Raw genomic sequence first — 19,507 nt, 5'->3', positions numbered from 1 at the left:
CAGCAGCTACTGAGGCCCTCCAGGACTATGACTGAGGGCTCCTGCCTTTAAAAGTTATGGCTTGTCGCAACTTAGGTTGGATGTGAACGCTCGAATGGAAGGCCTACTGAAAGTTTGTTCTGCTCATTTCTCCCAGGATGACATTTTGCCCCGAAGAGTCAAAGCAAACATGTTCCTGACTGTCCATTATTGAAGCCAACTGCAGTTCCACACAAATTTAAGGTGAGTCATTTCACTAAAGCTCAACTAAGCGGGCTGAAATGTACAGTCACAGAATATTAAAAATGGAAACGTCGTTTACTATCGAACTGAATACGGTATAGAAGAGCGGCTCTCATGTTGGGTGGTAAGTAGAACAATTGTTACCAGTGTGGCTTTACCGACCTCCTGTCACAGGTTTCAATTGGGTGCCTGGACATTGTCCAGAGTTAGCACAGTGTTCTCTTTGACACGCACAGAAAGCCTTTAAGATAATTTGAAACCGCGTGTTGTAAATTTAAAAAACAAAAAAAAAAAGAAATTCCAGACTCTCAGCAGAAACAAATTTGTTTATTTACACAAAGACAAATGTTATAACATGATACAAAATACTTGACAAGAAATAACAGAAAGGTCAGAGATACAAGAAATAAAAACTTTAAAAGGAGTGTCGTCTTTTTTTTTTATATATTTTCTTCAAAAAATATATGTAGTGACAAAATGAACATCTACAACACAATACTGGTCATCAACCACTAAAGACTCACACTCGTACTTTACAGAATAAAGACAATTTCGCATTGACACTGAGAACAGTATCTACTGAATGTGCTCATGAAAAAAAAAAATACATTTAATAAATTAAGGGAGAAAAAAAAACAAAACGCCCTCATTTATTCCATTTGGTTTAAATGTTAAGACAAGGAAAAAATCTTTAGTTCATGTCCAAGAGAGAAGAACAAACCATACAACCCACCCCCATAATCCTCCCGCCGCCTTACCCAAGGGCACTAAAAATAAAATGAAATCTTCACATAAAAGTTCATATTCTTAACGTGTCAAATGCAGGTGTTCCATGTCACTACGCAGGTAACGTCGTAGGTGGTTTTTCACAGAAGTGGTTTTTGACACCCTCATCCCCTGAGAAACTGCAATGCCAACAAGAGGACACAACACACACAAGAACTGGATGTCCCTCATTCTTCTTAAATAAACACAGAAAACAAGCAAGAAATGGCTCTTATAGGCACCTAAACAAATAAACACACAACTCTGAAATATGGAGACCGTATCCTTAGTTGATTTCTTTCTTTCTTTCCAAAAAGCCTCCATCGTGTTTGTATGGCTTCCTGCCTGGTGGAAAATAACTTCCAAAAAAACAAAACAAGTAAATAAATTTGTCTCCTCTCCAAAGAATAAAACAACAATTTTACTTTTAACAAGAGAGAGACAAAATGTCTGCGGTTCTGCAGAGGTCCATCAAGCCATCCCTAACAGGTTCTTCCTGCCGCATACCCCAAAATAAAACCCAACCCCTCCTCAGCCGTCTTTGTTTGCCACAGAAAATAGTTTTGTTTTTTTTCCCCCCCAAACTGCAAGTTACGTTTCTGTTCTCCGTAAGAGTTTTGATTGAGCTTCCTGGCGTGTTGAACAACACAAGACTGAAGATGTGAAAATGAATTATGGCTTCTTCTTTGATTCACTCGGTAAGAAAAGGGCGTAAAAGAAATCGATGGAATGGGACACACAAAAGACGAGACAACTTTAAAGGGAACACGAGCCGCGCGTGCTGTGATTTGAGGACGATGCAGTGCTTGACGCTGCATTCACAGTTTTCAGAGATTCACATTCCAGTGCCAGTAGGGCTGACTGCATATTTTAACTCTCCCAGATCTGCAGTTTTCTCTGACTTTGTGTGATTAACACTGAAGTACAACTGAAGGATTTCGCACAATGTGGTTCCTCGTTCCCAGTGCAGGAGTGCGGTTCACATCCGAGCTGGGCTCCTTCACTTGAGCTCAGGTCGTACTTGTAAACCGTGAGCTTGCGTCCGTACCGTGTTTCCCACTTGAGCACGTTACACCAGGTGACACCAAGAACAGACGGGCCCATCTTTTTTTTGGCGTATTGTTCTGAGTGACACAAAATGAACCCCCAAAGCACATTTCACCAAATTTTTATTGCTAGGTATGATTTCTACTAAATTTGTGAAATTAAAATATGCAGTCCATGCCTTTCATTTTTTTTTTATTGCAAGATGTATACATGTATGCATGTAACGGAGTTAAAAAAAAAAAAAAAAAAAAAACAGCCAAATACACGTGAGGCACTACAGTATTTGGAACATGAACGGTTGAAGCAGCATCTCCTCCATGATTTCTAACAGGCTGCTGGTGCCTACCAGCTAGTTTGTCTTTTCTCCCTTTGCCCGTACCTGTGGTATCTTAAAGCACTTGGTGCGACTGCCCTTAATTAAACCCGGAAAACAAAAGAAATAATAAAAATGATGATGACGATAAACCTCTGAGGGTTATCACAAGTGTTTTACGGGGCAGTGAGCACACAAGATGATGTCAGCTTTGCGCAGCTAGTCAAAGCTTTTGAGTAGTAAGGATTTACAAAGGATATTAAAATGCATGTAGGGCTTCTCCAAATAGAACTTGCTCCACCATAATATTGCTCTAATATAAGAACATTTAGCTTTATTGCAAAAATAAAAATAAATAATAATCTGCTACAATATGCTGTGTATGCTCTGAGCAGAAAAGGCTTCCACTTTCCAAGCAGTACTCTGACATGGCCTCATCGCCATTCCTGAGAACCACAGCGGTGTGTAATAAGAACAATCGGCCCACTCGTCCTCACTCCTGCCTTGGTCCCGTCCCCAGTCTGTACGGTGCAAACCTAATGACCCCCCCCCCCACTCAGCTGAAGCCATTTACAGACGTCTGGCCGAAGTCAGCTGCCAGGTTTCACCGTGCAGAACGTCTTCCTCGGCACACCACAAAGCCCCATTGCAAAAACAAGAGGGTGAAATTAAACGGGCCAAGAAAATGGCAAGCAAAACAGAATTGCACTTGAATCGTTAGAAGAGGGAATGAAAATTTTAAAAGCAGTGTCACTGAAAAACAAGAGTGCAAAACTAAAGTTGTGTACCGTGTGTGGGGCAGCCCAGGACGTCAATTTGTAACGTGTGGCATTCACACTCCACTAGCAAGTGCGATCAACAGGGGTGTCCTGGCAGATTGTTGGGCCTTTCGTCGTTGACTCGTTCGTCTGTACATCGTCGGTGTGTCGTGTGTTTAAAACTCACAAGAGAAAGAATAATAAAAAAAAAAACCTGCAAGGGAGGCCTGACGATGACTTCCCGATAAACATACTAAATAGCAAGATGCTTCTTAATTTATTTATTACACTTGAATCCAGCAGGCATCAAATGAGTAATAAAAAAGTGTAGTAAAACATTCAAATGTATTTATATATAAACCCACCCCCCCATCATCATCATCATCTTTATCTCTCTATAAATTACTGCGACAAACTGGTGTCTGCTCACCACGGCTTCCTGGGCCAAAAGTTTGCTTTTCTACCATCCCAATTACAATACAGGCGGTGATGGAAGTTGACAAACTAAACTGAGAGGAGGAACCACCGACACGCGGATGTCACCTCAATTAAACAAAGCCATCCAATTTAATGTATAGAATGTTCAGCCTCTTTTAAAAATATATATCATCATCTATACTAGCAAAATATTTTTTCCTTTTCTGTATAAATTGTTTCTTAGCTAAAATATTCCTGTTCTTGACCCCTTCCCCACCCTTAAACATGTACAACGTTTCATTTTCTAATCATCCATTGCAGACCCTCCTTTGTGCTGCCGGCCTCCTACTTTGCGTCCCACGCAAGTGAAAATGGACGAGTGGCAGACCAGCCTTCCTCGTTTCATCTTCAGAGACTACTCCTGACTTTTGACCGGGTGGCCCACTTGCTCCTTTTCGGCGGTGATGGATTGTGAAGTAGTGGTAGTCATCCAGTGAAAGTCTTAACTGGCACATCCGTCTCTCTGGAGCCCTGAGAAACTTTGTTTTAGTGAATAGAAATTTCATGAATTTGTGGCAAAAAAAAAAACAAAATTGGAAAAGCTACGTCAGGGGTGAACAGTGCGATGACAGAAAGTGCAGAGTATTTACAAAGGGCGATTCAAAAATAGAATCCTGAACGTTCATAAGGAGGTTTATAATAAAAACGAGGGCAGACGAAATGCACAGGTGGAGGCAACAAATACAAATCAGTGCGGAATGGCAATCGACAAATGTGTTAAGGCGTCCCAGAGTGATTTGGAGAAGCCGGATTTTTGAGGACAAGCTGTAAGAGCAGCATGCGAATAACATGAGGTGGCATCATTCACATTGCTGATGCATTTCTAGAAATAAGGCAGAGTGGCAATTCAGTGGCCGCTGACCTACATTCAGTATTTTGTTTTTTTTCCTCTTCCTAAATTACTTCTAATGCTACCGACTTTCTAATCTCAAGAGGTGCACAGTAGTCATCTTGTGACTGATCAAACTCTGAGCGGTGTTATGCAAAATAAAGACGTGATAAGATTTTACAGTATAGGGTTAGGGTTTACAGAGCAAAATGGAGTTTTAATACTGAGCAGCTTGCAAAAAATTCAAGTCTGTCACATTAACGGATGCTTTTTATTTGACACCCATTATGGCCACGTTGAAGAGGACGCAGCAAATATGTAGACACGCTTGTTTAGGTTGTGAAACTGTGCGATTATGCAGCGTAGTTTAAAACTGTCTCGATGCATGCTCAATAATCCAGGTAAGGAAATCCTAGAAATTTGATTCTGTTCATCTGTCTGGACAAAGTTTTTAAGTCCAGATGAACAGAATCAAATTTCTAGGGTAGTTTAAAACTGTTCATTCTTTGAAGAGCCTTGTGAAGTTGATTCATGGTAAAATAAAAAATTAAGAACCTGTGAATTCCCTGCAACTTTTCTGTTAGGGTAAGACTATTGGGCCAGTGTCACCGGTGAAAAGTCACTCGGGGTCCCATCTCCCCACACATGGAGACATTGGCTGCAAACTCAGGACCTTTGAATTAGAAAGCTGCAGCTTACCCAGTTGAGCTAAAGGGAGCTGAGAAGTGGAGCTCGGACTTCTAAACTGAAACATGGAGGGCATCACACTACCTCAGTCAGCCTCGCTGCAGGTGTAGTAAAAACCTGTGCAGTTCCTCCAGTCTCCCAGGAGATGGCGCTGTGCCACTCACATCTAACTTTCTTAGTAGAAGGTGCCTTATGCTGTGGCTGGTATGTCAGAAATCCTGACATGACTGGCAGAACGCGTGCCTGATTTTTTGGGCACTCGGCTAATAAAAGGAACACCATAACTCAAGTAAATGATTTTTCAGTTGTTCCTCCATTCACAATAGTGATGATTACTGTGAGATGGCAGGAGTCCCAACCTGCTTGCGAGGTAGTAGGTTCTTTCTATCATGACCCCCATATACTTAAAGAGTTGGTAGAGATTTTGTAAACTACGTGCACTCACTTTGTGTATTTTACAATGACAAGTATGTCCACTTATCAGATGCAGGGCTCCTCCGCTCTGAAAGGAAATGGCCTGAAAACACACAACAGTTTTTCCAAGTTTCAAAAAGAGGAAAAGATTGCAAAAAGAGAGAAGTCTCTGTACATTTAGGTGACTTTTTAGTTAATCAAACATGTGGCAAAACGTCCAGCCCCTCAGCACTCAGGGTCCAATGTCTGGATGTTCATTTTTAAACCGCCTAGTCACCAATATTGTCCTTTACCGTTAAGACAAGAGACGTGTGCCTAAAGTGCTCCAACACTATGCCCTACTTTCAACTGACTGGGACCCCCACACCGCCCTCAACAGTAAAATTCAGACAGACTGGCTTCCTAGGATATGTTTTCAAGCAAGCCAGCTGAGTAGACGTTTAACTTCCAAACTGCTTTAGAAACAAAAGTGGAATAAAGCCTTGTAGTAGATAACTAATTGTGATTTACAACTTGATGCTCCCCCCCTAAGGAGCAAAACAAACAAACAATAAAAGGATCAGAGGGTCCCACCCAAGTGCTAGCAAACAGAGTGACCCCCCAGTGACTTAATGACACTCTTCATGCCAAAGACTATTGCACGTGATCATTTTGACCCTGACATACCAGCTGAGACAGCCCTACACTTTTTATTCTTTCTTGCAGTGAATTTGACGATTTTCACTGCAGCAGCGGGTTCCGCTTTTGTTTCTTTTGTGTGTACCCGTCAGAGTAGTAACATTGAGGGATGGTGACAAAATACACTGGACAAGGCCAGGGCACACAGCTCACCCCTTTACTATCTCAACCTCAAGCCTCCACACCAAAAAACAACACCTTTAAAGTAATTACATTTTCTCAGTCGAGCTGGAAGTCATCTTTTATGATTTTTCTCCTTAAGCGCACCAACATTACAGACGCCTACTGCTGTGGCTCTTTGAAAGTCACTTTAGATTAGCGATGGATTTTGACTTCGGTATCGATACCAGCTTTCAGGCCGCAGTGCCATTACCAACATGGTTCAGTTGGGAAATAATGGGTAGCTAACACCCCAGACCCCCAGTCTCAAGGCTGCTTCATTCTCCTGGCACGCAGACGCACAAATACACACCTCGCCAATTACTAACAGGAGGACCCGGGGGGTGGGGGGACGTGCCAGGGGGTGTGTTCTTTGAAGTGTTGGGTGTATTTATGTAAATATATATGTTCAAACACTGGGGGGGGGGGGGGGGGCCTTTACTGATTCAAGCAAGATTTAATATCTGACAGTCATGGAGCAGGACCTTGGGGTCTGGATGGGGTGGTTTTTGGTTTTGGTCCCCCTTGGAGTTAAACACACCTCGCTGCGAAGTGCTTGAAAACTTCCATGTCTTCTGGTAACGAAATTAAAGAAATGCTGGTACCGTACCGTCTTAAAAACTGTTTTTTCTGTACTTTTTCTATGTTCATACAGGTATACTGCATAACCCCACTTTAGATTTTCAGATATTATAACAATAATAAGTAACAATTTTTCTTTAACCTGTTTCACGCAAGCTGATTTAAAGTATAATGTGCAGTAAATATGGAAAAAAAAGAAATAAGAGAACCGCAAGATAGAAAAATATCAGTTAAGACTAGACGACTTCAAATAAAATGATCACTGGGCACAGCATGTCAGTCCAGGCCAACTTGTCCACTGGCACCAGTCCTCCCCGTAATACACACGTTTACAGATTGAGTGCTGATAACGCACAACCGGACCGCTGCACTATTGGTGAACAACGGGCAAATGATGACATCACGTGTGACAAACGGAACGCTTTACAGCGACTCCGTCTCCTTTCCTCTGGACACCTCCAACGACTTTCCACTCCATCCCCACACCTACAGGACCCTCCCCGCCTGCCATGTTGTCCGATTCAGACCACTGACTGACCGTCTCTCGTCTGAAATGTTTTTCTTTCAAGTGCTGGGCCAAGCGCGAGAAGGCCGCTTTCATTTGCTTCCTTGAGTTCATTTTCTAGTATCCCCTGATAACAAAAGACCTGAAGTGTTTAGCAGTTAATATGGAGAGGTGCAAAGTGCCCAGCTGTACTGCCAGTGAAGATTCCATATTGCAGCTTCCTGAATCCTGAATAGAGCCAAGTTCTTAATCCTGGAGTATTAAACTTGAAATGTGCGACTCATTTAAACGATTTCCCCAAACATTTATTCCTCCAACCAACTGTTTCATCACACCAAGCGGGTGGCTTATGGAGTTTGTAAATTGTGCAACGATGCATTTTGCCCGTCTCCATAATGTTTATTACTTTGCTTGTCTTTCCGTCTGTCCGACAGGAGGGACACGTCGTCTCTCCTAGCGTGGAGGTGCCGACTGCAACCATTGCATACTTGTGAACATACCCGCCATTTGGAGACATAAGTGAGCCAGCAGGCTGGTGTCTCAGCTAACCCCTAAATAAATCAATATCGGTGCTTACATTTCAAAAGACAAAATTAAGAGTGTTACGTTACAAAGCGGACAAAAACGGTTTTGATTTTTTTACTTAAATAAGTACTAAGGGGGGGCAAACAGCTATGACATGTCACTTCGCCCGTGTCCTCTTCAACCCTAACTTACTCAGCAGTGCAGACCAACCAAATGTGAAATTCAGAACACTTCACACTGACCAAATCCACAGTAAATCCTCTCTGTAAAAATCAATCATATCAAGCAAAATAAGGACAATAACACAATCAGTTTAAAAAAAAAAATACAAAACTTGAATATTAAATAATACTTTCAAATTAATATTATATTCAGTTGAACCTTGAGACCATCTATTACTTCTGTAAAAGTGACAATGCATTAAAAAATAAAGAGGAAAATAAATTGTCAGGTGATAAAACTATAAAGATGAAACAATCTATTTACATAAAAAGAACATTGAAATAATTGGTCATATATCACAAATACACAATCTTTTGCTTACTTACAATAAATAAAAATTACAAAGGAGCAAGCAGAGATTGAGGAAAGGGTTTTAAAAATCCTCAGAAACTCCGCTTTAAATGGAGCCCCACATCTTCCCTTAAAAAATAATGGAGACAAGAGAAATAAGAACTTATAAAATATAACAATAAAACAGATTTAAGGAAGGGAGTCAAAAAAAATAAAAATAAAAAAACATGTCTTTGTAGCTAGGCAGGTCCATTAAACTGAGTATTGAACAAAAAAATTAAGGCATTTTAAACAAATATGCAAAGTGATAATCTTGGATTTACTTTATTGGTTTGCTTTTATTGGTTTAAATTCTCTCTTTTTTTGTTTTGTTAATAGTCACTAAGTTTTTCTTTGTAGCTCTGTCCTGCCATGGCTCCCCCAACATTTCAAAAAAAAAAAAATATCGTCCTTTTCTTTTCTTTTCTCATTTCTTTCAATGCTATTCGCTCCCTGGGCTGAACTTGCAAGCTTCTTAATTCCACGCCACGGCCTGTACGACACACGAGTTCTCCACTGAGGGGAGGTAGGCAAGGACGGTGGATGCCACTGGAATATTCCACAACTCCCAGAAAAAAATAGAAGGAGGAGGATGAGGAGAGAAATAATAATAAAAAAAAAAAAAATCACAGGCCTTGAGTAATGTCATCGTAACGTTCAAAACACAAGCTTGTCTTTATAGTTATAATAAATACTTAAGAGGAGAAAAAAAACAACAAGGGTTTTGTTTTCAAGTTGATCCATGGACGCTCCTTATTTTCTTCTGTAACTCACCCTTGTAAAAATGAACAAGAAAATACAAAAAAAAAGAAGAAGTGGTGCCAACACAGCGGCAGCCCATCGATTGATTTTTTTTTTTTTTTTTAAACTTTAATACAATTTGCCACTTGTGATTCTTTCCTGAAACTCGTACGTAACCAAAACAAGATTTTTTTAAAGTGTTCAGAATGAATTCTCTTCACTGGAAAACAAACAAATTGTTGACCATCCGGCACCGAGTTAAAAAAAAAAAAAAAAAAAAAAAAATCACACCAAAAAAAAGAAAAAGAAAAGAAACGTCGAGCTCCCCCATCTGCCTGCCTAATCCCCACACCTATCAGACGCTCCCCTCTCAAAGGTGATCAGTGTGATGAAGAGTGAAGCACAAGACACATATCTGTCAGACCTGGATGAAGCCAAGGAAGAAGAGACGAGGCAGTGTCACGCAAACGTGAAAACAAGGGCATCCAATGACGAGAGCTTCACTTCGCCCTATAACACTGGCTCGTCTTCCATTGGTTCATCTACCTGCCTGCAAAAGACCAAAAATAATAAAAGTCAACCTAAAGAAGCATCTCTTGATGCAGCACAATGTTAAGACGCTTTCAAGCCAAATTACCTTCAAAGATAGATTGGGGTCAGGGCCGGATTTTCCTATAGGCTAACTAGGCTTCAGCCTAGGGCCTCAAGATCAAGAGGGGCCTACATTCAAATTGTTAGCAAAATTTTATTATCTCTCATGTAATTTACAAACTTAAAAATGGAAGGTGAAAGGGCCTCATAAGTGGAATAGCCTAGGGCCTCTTTTCATATAAATCCGGCCCTGATTGGGGTTATTCATTTTTTTTTTTTTTTGTACTGAACGATATTATTTACTGCCAGGCCTCTCACGTGCCTTCTGTAGCACCGCGGCTCTCTCGACTTCACACGTCAAGTTTAATATATGACGCCTTCACAAAGTCTTCAAACCTTTTACTTTTTACACATTTTGTGTGAATGTCTGAATACTTTCTGAAGGCACTGTAGCTAATGGACACTTACGTTTTTGACGGAATTATTAATGACAATAATTCTAATAATGATAGTAAGTTTCTTTAACAAATATTTTGCATTACTTTATTTTTAGGTCTTGTAATATTTCAATTCAAAGACTGCATTTGTATTATGACAATTCTCAGGAGTATGGATTTGTAAGGGTAATGAAAAAGAGATAAAACACCGCAGCCCCTCCTGCTAACAGTGTCTACCCTTAAATTTCTGGAGTGTAAGGTGTCTGCACTTTAAACATTTCCTGCAGTTCTAAGTTGTATTACCAATTAACGTAGTCCTCATGGAAATGTGAGAAATCAACATTTGCCTACCTTGACTCTACACTGACATTTGTCTGCTCAGTGTCAACAGACAAAGAAGCCATTGCAGTGACTGTTTCAGCTTCCTCCTTCTCTCGCTTCTGTGCCTCCAGTAGAGACAGACCCACCGTTGATGCATAACGAACTATGGAACCCCAGTGTTTACCTGCAACATGACATTAATAGGACAGACATACTTTACTGAGTAAACAGTACAGAGTCTTGAGTTAGAAACTCCAGTTCTTAGCTGCATATTCATTTTGCTGACAGGTGGATGGCTGTCGGCAAACCCAAGTTGTATCTGATATCTCTGTAAGCCAAACACGGCGTCTGAAGGGCCAGCAGCATCCACTCCATTGCTGATGATGCTTATGAATTACTGGGCGGTACACTGAAACAACTTCATACTTATGTAAGGGCTGATTGAACAGTAATGGGACTGTCCCCGTTCCTCATTCATGGAGGTAGAAATGGGAGTGCCTGTGAACGGCACACATCAATGTCTGCGAACCTGCAGTTGGACCACCATATTCTTCAGCATTCTATCACAGTGAGTGGAAGAACCTTGTATGTGTCATCATGCTGAATGAAGAAGACGTTCCTGTGAGAGTATGGCAGAGGTATGTGATTGAATTTTGCGGTAAGCTTATGAAAAGCGGTAATTTTGGTGGTGGAAGCGCTTTTAAGGTTGGCAATACAAGACTGAAATGATGAAGCATGTTTGGGAAGGCCATCCATCACATTTAAAAATGTTACACAAACTTTCAGCTTCTCTTGGTATCTCGTTCAAATGTACTCGACACATTGTGACAGAGATACTGACAACATGTCACGTGTGTGAGTTAGGAGGTTTACTCAGAAATCTCATAGAAGAGCTGAGGCAATGATGAACACTGTTCAGTGTCGGTCGAGGAGTCCTGATTTCTTAGCATCCACTGTTAAATGTAACGAATCGTGCATTGCTGTTCTTCCCAAGCTTAATGCAAAATTTAGTCACACGTCTCTGCCATACTCTCATAAGAACGTCTTCTTCATCCGTCATGATGACACATGTGAGGCGCCTCCACTCACTGTGACAGAACGCTGAAGAATATGGCGGTCCAACTGCAGGTTCACACACATCGATGTAAGCTGTTTACAAACACACGGACAGCCTCCCCATGTCCACCTTCTTGGAAAAGAAACAGGTACGGTCTCAAGACTTTTCAATCAACCATCGCATATATTAGGTTATTCTTATTAAATAATTTCTATTCCAAGGTGGACACTACTAAAAAATCTAAACATAAAATCAACCACACAAACTACAGGCGAGCACTGGGGTCCAATGGTGTGGAGACCGATTTGTGGTTAAACTATTTCAAGATATCCTGATTATCCCAAACTTGCAAGTCTCCCCCAGTAAAGGAGTCCACAAACTGTGTTGTATGAGAACAGAGCATTTTATATTCAAGATGTTTCCATTTTCTTTTTTGCTCATAAATTGTAGTGGTCTACAATGAAGACAAACACACTTACTCTGTATTTCAATTACTTTTTCCAATGACGCAACAGCTTTTGGACATGGCTTCTGCTGAAGGAGAGACTGTGGCAGAGGTTCAAGCTGAACAGAAAGTGAAAAAAGTTTAGTAAAGAACATTAGCTGAAACAGAAACAAAAATGGTGGCTTTGACAGCCTAACAAGTAAGTGCCTTGCTACTTGTGCTTGTGGCTCCTGTGGTTGGTTATGCACACAGGGCCGCCTTGGACTTTGTACATTCAGGACATCCACCACCTTACACTTACAACTACTCCAATTTCATCCATGTCTACTACTATATAGTATACTATATACTGCTCCACTGACAGACTGAGGAGATCGTTCCTCCCCCATACTATGCGACTCTTCAATTGTACTCCTGGGGGGGGGAGGGGGGGAGGGGTTGGGGGGTTAAATGTTAACATTATTCAAAGTTATTGTCTGTTTTTACCTGCACTTTTATTACTCTTTAATTTAAAATTGTTTTTTTTTTTATCAGTATGCTGCTGCTGGAGAATGTGAATTTCCCCTTGGGATTAATAAAGTATCTATCTATCTATCTATTATATAGTGCCTTTCAAATCTATCTATCTATCTACCTATTATATAGTGCCTTTCAAATCTATCTATCTATCTATAGCATCATCATGACCTGGACTGTTTTATTTATTTATTTTATATTTTATATATGGGTGTCCATAAAGTCCATGTGCAATTTAAAATAGTTATAGCTTTGTAAGTATATGTGATAGACAGAATCTGTAAAAAAAAGGATTAGAAAGAAGAAACACTTAATTTTTTTTTTTAATTGTTCTTGTTAATTTTCAAACTGTCCACTATCATTACTAATACAAAGGGTAATACGATTCTGTAGTTCTCGGAAAACATTTTCAAGCTGATTTTCAGTAATACCAGCAATCACATCAGTTATCCTCGCTTGCAAGTCTTCTAAAGATTGAGTTTTGGTTGAATAAACATTATTTTTCACATGTCCAATGGAGTCAAATCTGGCAAACATGGTGGCCAAGAAAATGGTCCACCTCTTCCAATCCATCTGTTAGGGAATTTCTCATGTAGAAACTGTCTAACATGCAAAGCAAAGTGACAAGGAGCACCATCTTGTTGAAACACTGTATTCTCTATCCACCCTAATTGTTCAAGTTGAGGAATAAAGTAAGTTTGCAGCATTTCTAAAATAGCTATCACCATTAACAACACGCCCTTCAAAAAAGAATGGCCCTAGGACTCGAATTTTTCCCAAAGCACACCACACATTAACAACTTTAGGAGAATCTCTTTCATGTTCAACAGACTCATGTGGATTTTCAATTCCCCAAATATGGCAAAAATAAAACTTCTAAAGACAGAAAAAAAACTAGAAATATCAATCAAGCTTTCTAATCCTTTTTATGAATTCTTTCTATCACATATACTTACAAAGTTACAATTATTGTAAATTGCACACGGCCCTTGTGGACACCCTGTATACATTTTTTATGTCTAAACGTTATCTGCAAGACCCTGTATTTATGGATTCACTCTACAGTGAAACATGTATGAACACATTTGTTAACCTGATAAAAAAAGTAACATATCAAAATGATACATTTTGTAAGGGACAAAAACTTATACTTCATTGTTTGACAATTACAGGATGGAGAAATAAATAAGTAAATAAATAAATAACAACACAGCCCACATGTGTGGCCACCACCACAGGCTCTTACCTCACTGCCCAAAAGAGCGGAGACGCAGGATTCAGAGGCATCACAGATGGCCGTGAGGTCGTGACCCCCTTCTAATGCCAATACAACACGCCCTCCTGCCAGCTTCATCAGCTGCTTGGTTAGGTGACCAAAACCTTAAATAACAAATTAGAAAGTAAACTTGAAATACTGAAACTGAGTAAACAATCACATGTCAGGGTGCACAATGGGGTGTGAAAATAAATACACTACTGGGTCCACGATGTGTCTTTAAATAGGAGCATTTTTTTAATTAAGTATAAATGGCACCTTATAGCTACTTACACTTACCTAATTAAAATAAAACACAGACGATTTATCCTAGAAGTGTCACACCTAAGCAATTCTTAAACACAAGATAGCAGACGCAGTACAATAATTGACCCAGTTAGAGTAACTAGTGAGTCACATGACTTGCCACATACTGTACCTATTACTTTTAGCACATCTCAATTCTGCGTGTATTTATCATCACAAGAAAAGAAAACACAAAAAAAACCTCTATGTAAACTAAATATGTCCACTCATAGTGGACAAAAATCAACCAATTAACAATGCAAGAAAGATAACACTGTCAAGAGACAAATCAGGTCAATTCAGAAAATATAGATTAAGGTGGACAAAAAGAGATGAGATTGGAAGATAAAGTGTGCATATTTTATTAAGACTGGACTGAAAGCAGAAAACGGAAGTCATGTGAAAAAAGGTGAAGAGAACATCCAATAGACAGCAGGGTTCAGAATGAGCTTGAAAGACAAACAGAAAACAATGGAAGGACAGGATGAGTCGTGATGTTAAGAGGGTACTCTCTACATACATTTAGCAGTGACTGAGTATCCACCCAGCGGAGACTGGTGCCCTTCCACTGCATCAAAGCCAGCCGAAACCAGGACTACATCAGGAGAGAACTCATTGGCAATGGGTATGACTACCGTCCTAAAATCAAATGCAAAAATGTACACAGTTATGGGTGGCGCACAGAGCTGAAGAACGTTTTCCAAGTCAAACATGAACATGTTACTAAGGACTGGAGCCTACCGCATCTCTTTTTTTATAGAAATCGGACACTTAAAGGAACAGAATGTACATAAGGTACATTAAGTGTGCGCATTCAATATTCATATCTCATCTATAAGACAAAAACATATCAAATTCTACTTGCTCCACTTCACAGAGGGAAGCAGCTGGCTGTATTTTTTGATAATCTCTCTATTCATATAGCCATGTCTAAAGAAGAGAGCAGAAGGAGAATATGTACCTTGGCTCAAAGACACTCAGACAGATACGTTAAAATGTTCTTTATAATGAAGGGGATTCACTGATTTATTAGGATATCACAAGACAACCATCGGGGTCAGAGCTAAACACGGCAATAAATGTACAATGAGGTTAGAGCAGAATGTTGGTGAGGAAGAGACATGGAACATAAGATATTCAGAAATTAGAACATGTCAGCAAATGCTTCTACATGATGAAAGTGAAACGTCACCACACATACCTAAAGGCAGCAAGATATTCCACATCTCCCACTGGTGGATCCACTCCACCAGTCCAGGCTATGTTAACGTTGTACCCCACACCGGCTCCTGACCCCACCTAAAACACCCAGAAAAAAGAAACACTTTAACAGCTTGGACAGACGTAGTAATACATTCTTTAAAAGCTAAAAAAAGTTTTCAATAAACTTTTCCATAAATGATGTAATCTCCTTTTGCACTGGGCTTGAAGTGTAATTCTTTTCCTTTTAATATATGGATGTATATATGCACAACTGCTTCTCTCAATTAAAATATGGTTCTTTATATCTTTTGTTAATGTATATTGCTCTATAGATAATAAACCGAATCATTCACAATCTAATTTGTCCAATCCAGGGATTCAGCAGGTCACAGCCTATTCCAATAACATGGAGCGTAAGGCAAGAATCGGCCCTCATCAGGGTGCCACCCGCGCCCACACACTCATCCAAGTCAGTCTACGGCCGTCAGTTAACCTAACCGAGACATTATAGAGGATGTAGGAGGAAAACTGGAAAACACATACGGTCTCCGCACAGATACCATCGGGGTGCGGGATTCAAACCAAAGGATGCTGAATCTGTGACATTGTGGCCATTACAATTGCATCATCATTCCAAGGCCAGGGGTGACATGGTCATCTCAAATTCTTAAATAAAACTGAAATTTGGAATTTTTTTTTTTAATTAGAATTTTAGAGTTAAAAACATCAGTCACTTATTAAATTTACTGATCCAATACATATCAGGTGAGAGTCACAGTACGACTTCACCTTCCAACATTTACATCTTCAGGATGACGGCACCATATGACCAAGTAGCAAAATCCAAGCACAGAGCAGAAACACAAACAGTAAGAACATGTGTTCAGTTTCTGCCATGCCAGGCCACTTTACAACTCCTGAAAGTTTATCATGATAACAAGTCAGAGAGGCGACTAATAAAACTTTAAAAAGTGGCAGGTTCAAAGCAGAAAAACTAACGCAGAGCAAATTTCATACATTTGCTGCCATGCAAACAACATTTACATGAGTTTTCAATGTAGTTTTTGATTGATTCACTTTTTTAACCTTCAGAAACAGTTCTCTTGTACATCGTCAATCTAACAGAAGTCTTTATGAGTGTTGATTAAAAACAATTTGCAAAATAAAAGAGCAAAGATTTTTCAAGCTAATATTTCTGACAAAGTCACTTTGGATCATGTCAACTGAGAATAAAAATGTATTACTACAGCAAACCTTCACAAATGGCAAATTGCATGCAAGTTATACCTTATATTCCTATTTGAGAAAACTCATTACTGAGTTTAAATTACAAAAATGAAGCATGAAAAACTAAAAAGTTATAACATTAATTACAGTCACAGTGAATGATAAGGTGTTCAAAAATGTTTCATCATGTAAAAAAATCAGTTTCAGGAGGCACTCAAACTCTTGAAAAACCAACAGTAATATTTATCACATCAGAATCTCCCTGAGTCCAGTGAAATGTGCCCACATGGCTTTTTCCAACTGGTGCTTCACTTTGAGACCCTACCTCATCGGGGGCCCCACTTCCTGGAAAGAAGTTTCCATCATCATATCGGTGCAAAGAAATGTACAGCACATTGGGGTCACTGTAGAAAGCTTGCTGGGTTCCATTACCATGGTGAATGTCCTGCAGTGGTTACAGATACAAAGTGAAAAGCTGTCAGCGCATGAACTCTTATTTTAAAGTGCATTAAAGAACTAACAAGGATTTACTAAAGCAAGGAAAACATACTACACTAATGCAATTATAATATATATACATACACACAGATGGAATCCTGTTGTATCAAAATTTATGTGACTATAAAAATAATTCGTATGAACAGTAACTTCATTATAACATGGGGAAATATGTATACTAATATGACTGGGATTGCCACCAATTCACCATATCATATGGCAATGGCTCTAGGACAGCTCTGTACTTGCTCTGCTGTGTCTGGTAAATGGCAAACTGAGGGCAAAGTAATTGGCTGTCCTCTGCAGGATCAGGCTTGTCGCACGATGTTCACAACATTTAACACCAGGATTTGGCCTGCTCTTCCTCACACTCCTGGTCTGCCACAGCGGTGATTCCAAGCTGCTGATGTTCTTCTAATCTGAAGATGGGCGCTAAAGCAGAACGTTTGCCTTGTCGCGGTTACTATCTCATGTGCTTGAGTGCTGAAGTTACAACTCCTAGTTTGAATGAAGTCTTGAGACTGTACCTGCCTTCTCTGTACAGTAATAAAGTATCTATTTTTCTTGGAAACCTGGATAGGCCTTTCTGCCTCTTGTGCAACTAAGTGTCACCCAAGCTTGACAATAACTGTGTGTGTGTATATATATATATATAAATAGAAGATAAATAGAATATAAATATATATATATATATATATATATATTTTTTTTTTTAAAAAGCACTTCTTAAATTGAAAAAATATTTTATTTGACAAATGATTTAAGTTAGATTTAACTTTTTTTTTTTTTTTATTACAGAAATACTTCTAATTTTTTTTCCAGTCAGGTCCCAACGCCCAATCTTTAACTTAATCTTCTATTTTTTTTTCGAACCTTCAAAATCGTTGAAGTCACGATTCTGAATGCTTTAGCGGCATCATTTTTCTTCATTCCTGAATCAACTTTTTACAGGATTTTTTATTTTTATTTCAGTGTAAATTGATGCCGTTTCCACTTTTTTTGTTCATTGCAAAGAAAACTCTGAGAAGCGCTATGAAAGTCTATCAGTACAGTACCTGCACACGACACACCTACCCACGCAGACACTCTGTGAAGCACTGACTAAGAATTCAGCTATACCTATATGATGTTGTGCCTACACTCTTGCTGAGACAGAAAATTTTGCAGCAGACTGTCACTTTTTATTGGTCTAACAAGAAAGAGACAGCCTGTTTGCAGGGATCCCAAGACTCACTGAAAAAGTGTAGGGAATCACTATTTTTGACATCGCATTATCATCTTTGGTTGCCATTTTTGGTCGAAAAATACATTTGTTAAACTGAAATTTACATTTTGTTATAAACAAGATTTATTATACATTATGTTGTATGAACATTTGTGTGGGCCAACAAAGTTTTATTCTAAAAATTTTGTTACCTCAGTATTCACTGTAACAGGATTTGACCTGTGTGTTTATATATATATATATATATATATATATATATATATATATATATATATATATATATATATATATACACACACATACATACATACATATACATATATATATATATATATATATATATATATATATATATCAGTAGCAGACCGTGCATTTCACACCTAGGCCTTCAGTAGTGCTCTGTCTGAATCAACCCGTCCCTCAAAAACTAATTTATGGTTATAAAAACCATCTTAATATGCAGAAATACAGCATAAAGAGCTGTTGCATCGCATATAAATAACTCTATAGCCACAATAAATGCCTTTATTGAATAGACAAACCAGGGGTGAACAAGTTCCTTTCTACTGCAGCTACAGCCGCGACACACACAAAAAACATCAATAATAACTCATAAACTTGCAATATTATTTAGGAAAATCGCAACAATGGGTCGTTTTACATGCTTCCTCAGTTGGTTTGCCCAGTTGATTTCATACAAGGGACGCTATTGGCAGATGGCTGAGAAGCTACCCAACTTACTTTTCTCTGTCTCTCTTGCGCTGACTATCTGTGATCCTGACGTATGGGGATTGAGCAGGGGGGCTGTTTGCACACCTAGACGATACGGACGCTCGTCTAAAAATGCTGAAAGATTATCTTCACGTTGCTATCTTTTGTAAAGCTGATTCCTGAAAAGACATGCTGCACAGTGCTTCGCATACTTAAAAGCTTGAAGGGCACGTATTGATTTTTGACTGAAAAACAAACTCTGTCTCTGTCTCTCTCTGTCTGCTCCTGACGGAGGGGGTGTGAGCTGCCGCCTTCAACAGCTTTGTGCCGCGGTGCTTCGCATACTTAAAAGCCAAATAGACATATTGATTTGTTTGCTTCACTCCTTTGAAGAGGAAGATATGTTTGCATTCTTTTAATTGTGAGACGGAACTGTCATCTCTGTCTTGTCATGGAGCACA

General features: G+C 39.3%; 1 protein-coding gene across 5 annotated transcripts in view; it reads right to left on the bottom strand.

The window, feature by feature from the left end:
- Positions 1–528: 528 nt before the first annotated feature.
- The window catches only part of hdac5 (histone deacetylase 5), a 216,657-nt gene continuing 197,678 nt past the window's right edge, over positions 529–19,507 (bottom strand). For all 5 annotated transcript variants that reach the window (XM_051936384.1, XM_051936382.1, XM_051936385.1 and 2 more), the window contains 7 exons: positions 16,938–17,057; positions 15,384–15,481; positions 14,703–14,821; positions 13,868–14,001; positions 12,140–12,224; positions 10,634–10,787; positions 529–9,804 (listed from right to left, as the gene is read on the bottom strand). In XM_051936384.1, the coding sequence (XP_051792344.1) occupies positions 9,765–9,804; positions 10,634–10,787; positions 12,140–12,224; positions 13,868–14,001; positions 14,703–14,821; positions 15,384–15,481; positions 16,938–17,057 (750 nt within the window). In that variant the 3' untranslated portion in view covers positions 529–9,764. The remainder of the gene's footprint in view (positions 9,805–10,633; positions 10,788–12,139; positions 12,225–13,867; positions 14,002–14,702; positions 14,822–15,383; positions 15,482–16,937; positions 17,058–19,507) is intronic.

Source organism: Erpetoichthys calabaricus, chromosome 14 (genome assembly GCF_900747795.2).
Source record: "Erpetoichthys calabaricus chromosome 14, fErpCal1.3, whole genome shotgun sequence".
NCBI lineage: Eukaryota > Metazoa > Chordata > Cladistia > Polypteriformes > Polypteridae > Erpetoichthys > Erpetoichthys calabaricus.
The sequence above is the reverse complement of the archived record's forward strand: the minus strand, read 5'-3'. Positions and strand labels throughout refer to the sequence as shown.